Below are 14,202 nucleotides of genomic sequence, written 5' to 3'. Positions count from 1 at the left end.
GTTTTCTGTTTCCAGAACTAGAATCTGTAACAGAGTGGATTGTGTTTTGTAGACTTTACTCTTTGCCAAAGTTTCCCCCAAAAATGCGTTGTTTAGAATTGAGTTATTGCACGAGCGCACTTCAGACTATGCGTCCCCTAACGGAAATAGGCAAATAAGTGCTAGAACGCACCAATAGGATCTCACTAGCTTGTGCTTGGCTCTGCCTACCTCCTTGTTCCGCCCACTATGATTCATTTGCCCCCATCGGAAACGACAAGCTCTGGTCTATCTTGGGTTAGTATATAGTATAGAAATATTGGTCTCCACTGTGGGGGTTCGTGGGTTGGGACGTTTTCTTTCCTTTTCCCCATTTTTTTTGTATAACGTGTAATGGACTCACACTCCAGTCCAATTGGTGGCGGTAATGCAACTTGTTGGTTGCCAACCGCCATTTAAAACCCAGATAAGTACGGACGTAAACATGACCAAGAACCATTTTCTCGTTAGCTTTTTTATTAGGCCATTAACACGATGGAATTCAAAATATTACTAATTTAACTGCTCAGCATCACATACTTACGCCAGGTAGTCTTTTATTCGCGTTGGAGACAGGACTTGGTTGATAAAAGCTGGCGTTACATGGATAACATCTAACGTTAGCAAACAATGGCCATGGTTTTTCACACTGAAATAGCCTCCATTATGGAGGTGCTAGCGAATGCAGCCGTGGCAGAGATCTGTAAACTCGTAGACGACGACTATGCAGTGTTTCGTTTGGAAATAACTCATAGCCAAAAAGAAAACAGGGCATTGCGGAGGAAACTACAGCTACTGGAGCTAAAGGTGTCACGGGAGCGCGCAGAGAGGACAACGCGAGAGCGCGCACTCTCCAGACGTCCAAGTAGTGTCAAGATCCTCGACCGAAACAGAGGAATGGAAAGAGGTACATTTTGCAGGCCGAGGCAGCGGGGCACCCTGTGCACATGTGTGACTAGATGTGTTAATCATAATTGGGTCTTGGTCAGTTTTTGGATAGTATGCAATAATTCCCCTGATTACTTAGCTATCTTGCACAAAGACACTATCATATTCTAACCATATTCTTGATTTACTGCATTTACTAATTGAAAACAATATGATGAATGGAACATAATCAATCAATCTATAAATAGTATATCAAGAAGTTATGCAAAGTGTAACCTTACATTCTGGTCAATTCTAGACAGTGTCAAAACTCAATATTGTACAATATAGCGTTCAGCATTGACAGTACCTAACCTAACCACGTCTTTCCCCCCCCAATCACACTCTCAGGTGAAGGACATCTCACTGGAGGCCACAGGAGCTTTGTGAAGCCAGCGGGACACAATACATGGAGCGATGACCAACCAATCACTGTTGATGAGGGGAGTGGAACCTCAACCCAGCACGTTATCGTGATAGAGGTTAGTGTAATAGTACATCAAATGTGGCCAGTTCATTTCAGAAAGACTCCCCTCAGCTATTCACTTGCTTACATGTACATCCTTATTTATTTGCCATAGCGGAGCTTGTGAGACTTCCCTATGACATTGTTATCCAATTCTACTCATGTACCGGTAATAACCTCCCCTCTTGTGTCAGGATGCAGAGGCTGCAAGTCCTAGAGGATTGTCCCTGGTCAAGCAGGAGAGGACTGAAGAAGAGGACCCACGACACATCACGGAGGTCAGTGGCACGCCGAACGCCATCCTAATGTCAGAGACTTTAACTGAAACACACAGGCTCTCTCTTGCGCACCGGATCTGTCCACGGATCAGACCCAGAGGGGCTGGGGAGACTGGGCTGTCCTCCTGCTCCCGGCTCAGTATCTACCGATATTTCACCAGAGCCAAAGGGCTGTTAATTCCTGTGTAGATGGTGATGCGTTATACACTGGTGTTGATGATCTGTCTTGTTCTTACACTACAGAGATGGACCTGGCAACATATCCTTGGGTTTAAAGACAGACTGATCTGTCTAGAGGGGACTGGAACCAGTACAGTAGTAGTATATACACTGAAGGGTGCCTAGATAAAAAAGGGGGGGGGTCTGGTCGTAGATAAAGTGGAATGCAGATAGCCACCTAGGAGATGGACACTGACAGGACAGAGACTTCTTACACTACATGGAAAGCTTAGCTTCACATGGCCTTTTCGATCAGGTATTGAACTCAAATGACAGGGCTAGAGCCCAGGTTTTGGGAGAGGAAACCACATCGGGTCGTAGTAAAGATAAACGGTTCCTCTGCATGTTCTGTAACAAAGGCTTCAGCTGCCTCCAGAAGGTGGTTCCACCAGTAGTTCCACACAGGAGAAATCCTTCAGCTGTACCCAGTGTCACATGCACTTAGCCCAGGCTGGCCACCTGAAGAGGCACCAGAGGGTCCACACTGTGGAGAAATCCTACAGCAGCCCCCAGTGTGAGAAGAGGTTCTCCCACCAGCACCATAGGAAGATGCACCTGAAGGTCCACACGGGGAAGAGGCCGTTCGCCTGTACACACTGTGGGAAGAGGTTCTTAGAACAAAATAGTTTCACTTTGTCATTATGGGGTATTGTGTGTAGATAGCTGAGGAATTGTTTTTTTAATGTAATCCATATTAGAATAAGGCTGTAACAATGTGGAAAAAGTTGAGGGGTCTAAATACTTTCCAAAGGCGCTGTAGTGAATTAATGACACCTTGAGCTGTCCTAATCAGTTAAGAGTTACCAGCAGGTGCCTTGATAATAGAAAAATGCAGCGTCAGTGGTTCCTGCGCCACATGCAATTGCTTTGGAGTTGTTGAAAGAATGTTAATATTGATACATCCATAAATAATCTAGACCTACATGCAACAATGATTCACATGATATGCCTAAATTCTTATAACCACATAGGCTAATAAAGAATCACATTTTTATTTTTTAAGTAACCTACATGTTATTTTAAGATATCCCTTTGGAGTGCAATATCACATTGTTAAAAAATATAGCTAAATGGGGAATGCCTTTTAAGTTGTGAAATTGTGTTTGATTGTGTTTGTTACGAATCCCTTTGGCCCGACAGTCTAGGGGGGATGGTAACGAGACCCATAACATAACTCATGCAAAGTGTAACAGTGACAAAGTAACGGTGAGAACGAGATAACACAGACAACTTAATTACCGTCAAACACTCAGGGTTTATTTCTAAACACACGGTAAAGGGGGGCAGGAAAAGGGGCTGAGCTAGACCCAAGGAAAGAAATAATAAGTATCCAAAAATACCCCTAAGTTAGACTAGCCTACTTCACCAACAGCTAACTAACTAACCAAAAATACAGTGGGTGGTCCGCCCAGGTCTAACTAGTGTATTTAACAACGTTTACCTATGGGTAGTGTATGCCCAAGGGCAACTTGTCTGGTTACTCCCTTTTCCCACCATCAAACAAACACCATAACCAAACACAATACTCACAGGTGGGGACAAAGTGACATGTAGATGCTAAACCACACAAGAGATCTACAAACATATGGCATTTACAGAGAGATGGCTACACAAAGAGATCGAGCTCCAGAGAACACAACTGATAGGGTTTTTAAACCAAGGGAAAGGGACTGTGATTGGGTAGGAGAAAAGAGCAGGTGTCTTCTGTTTAGCGACTGATTGGGGAATGATGATTGTCACCTGTGAGTAGGGGAGAAGGAGAGAAAAGAAACACACAGGATACACACAGAATACTTGTATCCGTAACAGTGTTCGAGGAAAATTATAGGTCTTTCAAACATTTTAAAAATTATAGGCCTTTCAAACATTTTATGCAACACTTTCGGCATGTGATTTCATGACAACTGAGCCAAAGCGAGTTGTTAAACAGCAGTGACGAGTGTGTTGATATAACGGTACAATTATAAAAATTCTGCTTCAACCTTCAGGTTATGCATGCCAACATATTTGCCAAGAATTAAGAGTAGGCAAATTGATTTTATCAGACAAAAATGAGATCAAACGTTTTACCATTGCAACATGTGATGTACAGTCACATTCACCGTGGTTGTGTGAAGCTTGCACAGAGCCCATATCCACAAACCATCTCAGAAAAGGTCGTAGGAATCATTTTAAAACCTGTTTCAGACCAATAAAAACTCCCAGCTCAGAGTAGGTTTTAGGATGATGTTCTTGACACTCCCCAGACAAACTCTGAGCCAGGAGTAAAATTAACTCATAAAAGTTTCTCTGCTGGTGATCACGACAGTTTGAGTTACTGCAAAGGAAAGACGGTGATGACGCTCATTAACATTGTTGCAAATGATGGGGTATAAACTATCGCAATGAGGCATCGCCAGCTTTGAATGCTATAGCACGCTTCAGACTACAACGGTGAATGTAACTGTCCGTCAAATGTTGCAGTGGTAAAACGTTTTATAACTTTCACCTGACACGACAACTTTTCCTTCTCCTAATTCTTTCCTAATGTTGGCATCCATAATCTTTTTTTTTCTTCTTTTTATTTTTATTTTTTTTTACAAATTCTGATTTTTTTAATGATGTGATAGGCATATTGTACTGAATCATACAGTATGGTTGTTAAAATTAGAATTTGGATTGCTGTTATATCAACACACTCATCACTCCCTTTTAACAACTCTCTAAATTACCTTTGGCACAGTAGACTAGGCATCAACTCACCTGCCGACAATGTGTCATAAAACGTTTGAAAGGTCATTAATCACCAAACGCATAGGCCCTAGATGCTGTCAATTGCTTATAAATCAGTTGCCCAACTCATAACTTGAAATAACATGATGTATGTTAATTGAATAATCAAAAGAAAAATGTTATTATTTATTAGCCTAGTGGTTATCCGTATTTAGGCATATCATGTGACTTAGGCCTCATGTAAAATCATTGTCAAAAGCGCAAAAGATAGCCTACTGTTGCATGTTGATCTATACTGAACAAAAATATAAACACAGCATGTAAATTGTGTCCCATGTTTCATAAGCTGAAATAAAAGATCCCAGAAATGTTCCATATGCACAATTTATTTTATTTTATTCCTCAAACGTGCACAAATTAGTTTACAGCCCTGTTAGTGAGTATTCCTCCTTTGCCAAGATAATCCATCCACCTGACAGGTATGGCATATCAAGAAGCTGATTAAACAGCACGATCATTACACAGGTGCACCTTGTGCTGGGGACAATAAAAGGCCCTTCTCTAAAATGTGCAGCATTGTCAAACAACACAATGCCACAGAGTGTGCAATTGGCATGCTGACTGCAGGAATGTCCACCAGAGCTGTTGCCAGAGAACTGAATGTTAATTTCTCTACCGTAAGCCGCCTCAAACATAGTTTTAGAGATTTTGGCAGTACGTCCAACCGGTGTCACAATCACAGACCATGTGTATGGCGTCATGTGGGCAAGCTGTTTGCTGATGTCAACATTGTAAACAGAGTGCCCCGTGGTGGTGGTGGTGGTGGGGTTATGGTATGGGCAGGCATAAGCTATAGATAATTAACACAATTACATTTTGTCGAAGGCAATTTGAATGCACAGAGATACCGTGATGAGATCCTGAGGCTTATTGTCGTGCTGTTTATCCTCCACCATCACCTGATGTTTCAGCATGATAATGCATAGCCCCATGTCACAAGAATCTGTACACAATTCCTGGAAGCTGAAAATGTCCCCGTTTTTTTTCATGGCTTGCATAGTCACCAGACATGTCACCCACCTATTGAGCACGTTTGGGATGCTCTGGATCGACGTATACGACAGCGTGTTCCAGTTCCTGCCAATATCCAGCAACTTCGCACAGCCATTGAAGAGGAGTGGGACAACATTCCACAGGCCACACTCAACAGCCTGATCAACTCTTTGCGAAGGAGATGTGTCGCGCTGCATGAGGCAACTGGTGGTCACACTAGATACTGACTGGTTTTCTGATCCACGGCCCTACCTTTTTTTTGAGGTATCTGTGACCAACTGAGGCATATCTGTATTCCCAGTCATGTGAAATCCATAGATTAGGGCCTAATACATTTATTTCAATTGATTGATTTCTTTATATGAACTGTAACTCAGTAAATTTTTTGAAATTGTTGCGTTCATGTTTTTGTTCAGAGTAGATTATTTATGGGTTGATCATATAGAAATATCTAACTATTCTATCAACTCCAAAGCAATTGCATGTGGTGCAGGAGCCACTGACTCTCTGCCTTTTCTTATAATCAAGATACCTGCTGATAACTCTTAACTGGTTAGGACAATTCATGAGGAGTCCTAAATATTTGTCAACTAGAAGAGGCTTCATGCACAGCTTTTATTGTTACCCATAAGAGTAGTAGTAAAATGTCTCTATTCTCAGCACTTACGACCAATTTTCTAGTCTAAGACGCTTTGTGGATACAAGCCCAAATCTTGATTAATGTTGTCTTAATAGTGGGACCATGCCTTTGAATTAGCAAACCAATAAAGAGTGTCAAGTGATCAAATCAACTAGCACGTTTGCATAGTACTCATAGCAGTCCCTCATTGCCCAATCAGAAGATGCTCCATAGCAGGGTGCTCATATCAGATTTCTTGATCCAACATCCTCTCACTCTGTATCTCTTACAGTCAATAGATGTGGAGGATGGGAAGCCTGATCTGCTGCTGGTCAAAGAGGAGACGATAGAAGACGAACCAGAGGGCATTGATCTGCTGAGTGGACTAAAGATGGGGGAACAAGGTAAGGGAGAAATACATATAGCCTACATACAATAATAGATATTCAATGGGAATAGCGATGCACCTGGCTATTATTATTTATTTATTTTCTTCATTCATAAAATGAAGTCATGTTTACATACAAAAAAACACAATGTATGAACTAGACCAGGTAATTGAGTCAGACTCCATATGTAGAGTTCTCTGCCATGTTTTTAATATCTATTTTCTAACCGCTTCCTGAGGTGGTTGGCTGGAGGCGAACAGAGGAGACTGGGAGGCCATTTTGGATTCCCAGACCCAGACGGGTGCAGTCAATGGCCCGGGGGACGACATCACTGAGCAGGCCAGGACTAGAGGCGACATAGTGGAGGTCAGTGGATGGGACAGCGTCTTCAACTCTGGGCTGGGGAACAACACTGTTAACCACAACCAGAAACAGACTGTCGAACACAAAACAACAACCGAATTTAGTCTCCGTGACAACAGACTGGCTGAGACCAGGGCGAGGCGTAGATTTTGTCTGCGGGGACGGGGAGGTGTCGGTATGCAGCTGGAGAGAACAGACACTGACTCGGCTAGCGATGCTCCGTCCTGCTCCTATAGTTGTGATTCAGAGAGACTGATGGCGCCTCAGGTTAACCCCCTAACAGATGCTGCCTTCAGCCTGCCTTCTATAGGATCTATCAACTGGAACATGGATCCTGAGACAACACAGACACTCCCTGGCCTTCATCCTCCTCACACTCTTCTAATGTTAAACCAGACCTCAGACAATGCCAGTGCCTCAACATTAAATGGCTGCACAAGCCCATTGACAAATGAGAGTAGTAGAGACGAAATCGGTAAAAGTGGCAGCGCCAAAGAGAAACGCTTTCCGTGTTCATTTTGTGGGAAAGCCTTCCGTTTGCCCAAACAGGTGGAGATCCACCAGAGGATGCACACAGGGGAGAAACCTTTCAGCTGCCACCTGTGCCGGGCCAGTTTTTCAGACTCGTCCAACCTGAAGAGGCACCAGAGGGTCCACACAGGGGAGAAACCCTACAGCTGCCCCCAGTGTGAGAAGAGGTTCTCCCGCCAGCACCATATGAAGATGCACCTGAAAGTCCACACGGGAGAGAGGCCATTCACCTGTACACACTGCGGGAAGAGGTTCTCAGAAAGGAGCTACCTCAGGGTACACCAACAGAAAATGCACACGGCCCATATATAGTGACATGTAACGTAGTACTACTACTTAGTACTAATTCTGTTGGTTTTGGATATAGTAGGGAAGTGGACGAGGTGAACTGAACTGAACTGAAGAAATAATGAGACATAGAAGATCAGGGGTTAGCAACAGGATTTAGGCGATTTGTTTTTGGTTAAAAAAAAAGACCAGGAATTCAGCTTAAAGTATTCCCACAAATAAAAAAAAGTATCTCAATGTAATCAAGGTATGAAATTATTGTTATTTTTCAATACAATCTCTTTGGGCTTAGTTGTGGTCATTTTGCAGTGTACAAATTATAATTATTTTCCATCCCCTTGACCATTCGCTCCGAGAAAGATTCAGCCCGCAGCTGAGTCTAGTTGCCTACCCCTGGAGTAGATGATATGGTCATGGTTGGGGTATACTACAATGCTTCATTGATGAGTGGGACAACCTTGTCCTGTTGTTTTGATGAGGAAATGATAATGCCTTAATTCATGTTTACTTATACTGATCATGACAATGGGGTGAAACTCCAGGACAACAGTTGTGATATTTATTTAATTTTTTCCATTATTTTACCAGGTAAATTGACTGAGAACACATTCTCATTTACAGCAATGACCTGGGGAATAGTTACAGGGGAGAGGAGGGTGATGAATGAGCCAATCGTAAACTGGGGATTATTAGGTGACGGTGATGTTTTGAGGGCCAGATTGGGAATTTAGCCAGGACGCCGGGGTTAACACCCCTACTTACGATAAGTACCATGGGATCTTTAATGACCTCAGAGAGTCAGGACACCCGTTTAACGTCACATCCAAACGACGGCACCCTACACAGAGCAGTGTCCCCAATCACTGCCCTGGGACATTGGGATATTTTTTAGACCAGAGGAAAGAGTGCCTCCTACTGGCCCTCCAACACCACTTCCAGCAGCATCTGGTCTCCCATCCAGGGACTGACCAGGACCAACCCTGCTTAGCTTCAGAAGCAAGCCAGCAGGGGTATGCAGGGTGGTATGCTGCTGATAGTCCATTCCATAATGTCCATTTTACTTTGACCTTTCCTGTTTTTAGGTTATATATCTTTGTTAACATGACAGCAAATTATTTTATTTTAATTGAGCGCCATTAGGCTATTAAACAAACAGTCAAACCGGAAACAAAAGCAGGCTCTGTCTTATTTCTGTAGGTATATTGATGATTTATAAAGCCAGGCACATTTAACAGTTAGGCTATTGATTATAAACCTAATTAAGTTCGGGTTTCCTCTCCTCACTTTTCTGAAGACAATAAGGCAAGGGCTGTTTTCTCATCTCCTCGTTCTGCTGCTGCCTCCTGCATTATTCTCGACACCAATATGCTTGTTAACTTTGCTATTATGCACATTTTTTATTTTTTAAAATTTATTTAACCTTTATTTAACAAGGTAGGCAAGTTGAGAACAAGTTCTCATTTACAATTGCGACCTGGCCAAGATAAAGCAAAGCAGTTCGACACGTACAACAACACAGAGTTACACACGGAGTAAAACAAACATACAGTCAATAATACAGTAGAAAAATAAGTCTATATACAATGTGAGCAAATGAGGTGAGAAAAGGGAGGTAAAGGCAAAAAAAGCCATGGTGGCGAAGTAAATACAATATAGCAAGTAAAAACACTGGAATGGTAGATTTGCAGTGGAAGAATTTGCAAAGTAGAGATTATTTTGCCTTGAGTGTCCTTCTAGGTACTACCGTTTCCCTATCATTATTAACATTTATTCACAGACAGTGTTGTTGTCTTTTCTCTTGGACTCAGAGTTAGTTATGTTGCTGCCGTCTTTGTTTCAACTCATCAAGCTCTCCCTAGGAGAAATGCAGGCTGTTTTTCAGGTCGGAGACCTCTCTGGTCAGATCGTCCATTCTTGAATCTACCAGTATTTGGACAAAGCTTTTGAAGCTATTTTCCTTCAGTTGTAACAGCTCCTTGTAGAATAATTTTTGTTGGTTTAAAATATCTTTCACCTGCGTAAGCATGACACTGTCCTTTTCTTTGTTTGTCATAATAGCAGTGTAGGCTATCGTTGGTATACCGCGTAGTTCCAGCCCCGTCAGTTCGCCCTTCACAGCCCAGTTAAGTCCGTTGACTGTCTATCTCCTTTTTCTAATTGGGGAAAATCCCGTGGGATCTGTTGTCTACAACAGAGGAATGTGAACTAAACTCTCTTTCATGACCACATGCTCTGCTGAAATGAAGCTGAAATGCAGTACATTTAGCAAATTCAACCATCTGAATATATAATTTGTTGCTGTTTTGCATTGTATTGCAACATGCTGTTAGATACCTGCAAGGGATACGAGAGTTGGGTGTGGATAATCTTTCTACAATGAGTTAGTAAGCCGGAAATGTCAGAGTTTCCAAGTTCCGACTAGGACCTGAATGCTGCATTATTCTTGCTAGGTCATGCTTATTCTTGCTGGCTTCTCAGTGGTCTGCTAACATTGGCTAACTGTATGGTTTTTCACACTCAAATAGCCTCCATCATGGAGGTACAAACGAATGCAGCCGTGGCAGAGATCTGTAAACTCGTAGACGACGACCATGCAGTGTTTCGTTTAGCAAAAACAGTTGGGGCTCTTTTTTTGTGCCTGTTTTGCATGTTATTTTGGCATTAATACATGTCACATATCAGTTTGCAAACAATGTAAAATAAATAAATAATTGAGTTAATAAAGCCGCATACAAACATGGTCTCTTTTTTGCTTTCTTGAGTAAGGCAGCTCCAAAATGCAGGTGTTTCAGCCTAGCTCAGTGCTTTCTGTGATGGTTGGTCAGCCAGCGGAAAATACGGAGCGTAGGGGTAATGTTCTCTAGTTGCGCCGTGATTGGCTCAGTGTTCTGTCACTCATGGGGATACTACATCACCGCAAAATCTAAGGGTAGAGCTGGAAAATGCAAGCCCCTTGGGTGCTGCAATAGAGTTACATTAGAAGTGCCCATCCAAGAAGGCTCATATGAAGAGAAATTATAGATAAAACTTATCGGTGCTCATTGGCCATTGGACATAAACATTACTCAGCAAGTTGGAAAATTGCAAATTCAACAATGAGTGGTTTGGAAGGAATCAGTGGCTAACTGCAAGCATTGCAAAGCAATCACTAGCCTGCTATTTAGTGGAGTGGGTGTGTGGTCCAAGTCTGGGTTTAAGGGTCTCTTCAACCCAGAGACCAAGCTTAAAATTATAAATATTCAACATTGGCCATTCTGTCAATCCAGCATGACTTCTGCCCCGCTGGAGACTCAGAACAGGGAAATATCAGACTTCAGAGTTCAAGATAACTGGGAACTCGGAAAAAAACGAGCTCCGACTGTGAAAATACGTTTTGAATGGTCATCCAACTCAGAATTGCAAGTCGGGAACTCGGGCATCTTTCTAGAGCACCAACCTGAAGATCACTGATGTCATCATGATTCAACATAGTTTTTTTCAGAGTTCCCAGTTGTCTTGAAAGCACCATAAATCCAGAGAATGCCAGACTTTGATGACAAAGTTTGATGACAAAAGTTTCCCACGAAAGACCGTCGCGCCACCTTCCTGTTCAAGTGAGCATAGCACAACAAGGTGAGTCCAAAAATGTCTTGTATGCTGATGCATAAATTATGTAATATGCCAGGGAGATATGTATACTGTACAGTAGCTAAGAAAGTAATACTAAGTACATGTTGTGTAGTAAGCTGTTAGTAGCCTATGTGCCTCACCCTAATAATTTGGTCCCTTTTCCCCCTCATAATTTAGCCAACTGTTCTGACTTGGTGGTGCACATGTAGCCTATAACCTGTTTTAGAGAAATGTAATCATCAAATATTGTAAGAGCTTTCATTGTCTGCTTATATTCTCTTTTTTTTGCCCAACCAAGATTTACATGCTAAAATCTCCACTGGAAACAATATATCCACCTAAAAGTATAATTACATCAACTTTTCAAAGCGCTGGTAATACAGAACCATGTAAACACGTGCACGATCTCGTGGATGTATTTTCATCTTGTGCGGCATGTTTCAGGTGCTAGAAATCTGTACGCAATACGAGCGCTTAATTTAGTTAGCCACCTACTGTGTGGGATAGAAACAGGAAAAAAACAAAAAACTGAACCGATGTTGGGGGGGAGATATTCATACAAACAACCCAAAGACATTTTTTAAACATACTTGTATTTTTTCATTCAATTATGTTTAAAAAATGAAACGCGTTCAAATCCAAAACAGAATGTAAGTATCCAGTTTCAGTTGAGCAAAACCATATACTGAACAAAAATATAAACGCAACATGTAAAGTGTTGGTCCCATGTTTCATAAGCTGCAATAAAAGATCTCAGAAATGTTCCATACGGACGAAAAGCTTATTTCTCTCAAATGTGCCAAAATTGGTTTACATCCCTGTCAGTGAGCATTTCTCCTTTGCCAAGATAATCTACCACCTGACAAGTGTGGCATATCAAGAAGCTGATTAAACAGCTTGATTATTACACAGGTGCACCATGTGCTTGGGACAATAAAAGGCCACACTTGTCAATGTGCAGTTTTGTCACAGAACACAATGCCACAAATGTCTCAAGTTTTGAAGGAGCGTGCAATTAGCTGGCAGACTGCAGAAATGTCCACCAGAGCTGTTACCAGAGAATTGAATGTTCATTTCTCTACCATAAGCCAACTCCAATGTTGTTTTTGAAAATTTGGCAGTATGTCTAACCGGCCTTACAAACGCAGTGGGGCGGCAGGGTAGGCTAGTGGTTAGAGCGTTGGGCAAGTTCAAATCCCCGAGCTGACCAGGTACAAATCTGTCGTTCTGCCCCTGAACAAGACAGTTAACCCACTGTTCCTAGGCTGTCATTGAAAATAAGAATTTGTTCTTAAGTTCTTAAAACTTCTTGAGAATACAGGGGGTGCTATTTTCCCATTAGCATAATTTGCTCTACAGATTAAACTGCCTCTTATTCAATTATTGCTCTTACTATATGCATATAAATAATACCATTGGAAAGAAAACAATCTCTAGTTTCTAAAACCGTTTCAATTTTGTCTCTGAGTGATACACAAGTCATTTGACAGCACTTTCCCTGACCAAGAAGTAGAATGCAAGAAGTCTATGCTCGCTTCAACGCTCTGCCTATATATGGTCATGACCCCTATGACCAGAAACACACTTCATTCGCCTTCCTCTGGGTGTCAAGAGGACGTCAGAGGAGAAATTCTTTGTTTATCTGGTACTGACGTGAAATAAGACCTATTTCTTTGGCGTGACCGACAACTTCCGGTTTTCTGATTTGCACGAGTTGGAGCTGCGATTGTGTACTGTTTTGCTGGCGTTATGGATGAAAACTATCTCCGTGTCGAATTTTGTTTGATACATGTGACCATATCATCGTAATGTATGTTTTTTCAATATAGTTTAATCAGATTATTTGAATTTTTTCGGGAGTTTTGCGGTGTTCCGTTGTCTGATTTTATTTACGTTTGAGAGATCCGTGCCACTCGACCAGTACCTGTGCTAAATGGAGTGGGAAAGGAACAATTCTGAACGGAACCAACGACTCATCTTGACAAAGGACACTTTGATCAACATTCTGATGAAAGATCAGCCATAGTAAGACCCAATTTACGATGTTATATCATATCTGTTGTGCATGTGAACTGGCTGTGGGCGCCCAGCCGAATCTGCCTGGTATAGCTATGCTAATTTAGCGCTACATTTTGTTTTCGTTATAAAACATTTAATAAATCTGAAATATTGTTTGGATTCACCAGATGTTGGGCTTTCAATATCTGTACGCTGTGTATTTTTCTGAAATGTTTTAAGATGAGTAATTCGTTATATGACGTTGGTCTCTGTAATTGTTCTGGCTGGGTCAGCACTATTTCAGATTGCAGCTGCAATGTAGAACTGTGATTTATACCTGAAAAATGCACATTTTTCCCCCAAAAAACTATGCTATACCATAAATATGTTATCAGACTGTCATCTTATGAAGTTGTTTCTTGGTTAGTGGCTATATATATTTTTATTTAGTCGAGTTAGTGATAGCTACTGACGCAGGAAAAAACTGTTGGGAGTAAAAAAATCGTGTCCTTTGCTAACGTGGTTAGCTAATAGATTTACATATTGTGTCTTCCCTGTAAAACATTTTAAAAATCTGAAATGGTGGCTTTATTCACAAGACCTGTATCTTTCATCTGGTGTCTTGGACTTGTGATTTAATGATATTTAGATGCTACAAGTTACTTGTGACGCTATGCTAGCTATGCTACTCAGTGGGGGGGTGGTGGGGGGTGCTCCCGGATCAGGGTTGGT

At 41.7% G+C, this 14,202-nt stretch overlaps 1 protein-coding gene across 1 annotated transcript; it reads left to right on the top strand.

Annotated features, from left to right (window-relative positions):
- Positions 1 to 227: 227 nt before the first annotated feature.
- On the top strand, positions 228 to 10,596 carry LOC139566786 (uncharacterized). The gene is made up of 5 exons (XM_071388098.1): positions 228 to 925; positions 1,297 to 1,427; positions 1,606 to 1,689; positions 6,585 to 6,696; positions 6,920 to 10,596. Exons 1-5 carry the CDS (start codon positions 649 to 651, stop codon positions 7,885 to 7,887), a joined length of 1,572 nt encoding a protein of 523 aa, XP_071244199.1. The 5' UTR covers positions 228 to 648; the 3' UTR covers positions 7,888 to 10,596.
- Positions 10,597 to 14,202: the final 3,606 nt, after the last annotated feature.

This window comes from Salvelinus alpinus, chromosome 39 (genome assembly GCF_045679555.1).
Source record: "Salvelinus alpinus chromosome 39, SLU_Salpinus.1, whole genome shotgun sequence".
NCBI classification, from domain to species: Eukaryota; Metazoa; Chordata; class Actinopteri; order Salmoniformes; family Salmonidae; genus Salvelinus; species Salvelinus alpinus.
This window is presented reverse-complemented; position numbering and strand designations above follow the sequence as displayed.

Bases quoted from the DNA above. Each gene is read 5' to 3' on its own strand.
- LOC139566786 (XM_071388098.1), top strand. From the start codon at position 649: ATGGCCATGGTTTTTCACACTGAAATAGCCTCCATTATGGAGGTGCTA. The intron at 1,428-1,605 runs GTTAGTGTAATA...CTCTTGTGTCAG, and splicing joins AGCACGTTATCGTGATAGAG to GATGCAGAGGCTGCAAGTCC. The intron at 6,697-6,919 runs GTAAGGGAGAAA...CCGCTTCCTGAG, and splicing joins ACTAAAGATGGGGGAACAAG to GTGGTTGGCTGGAGGCGAAC.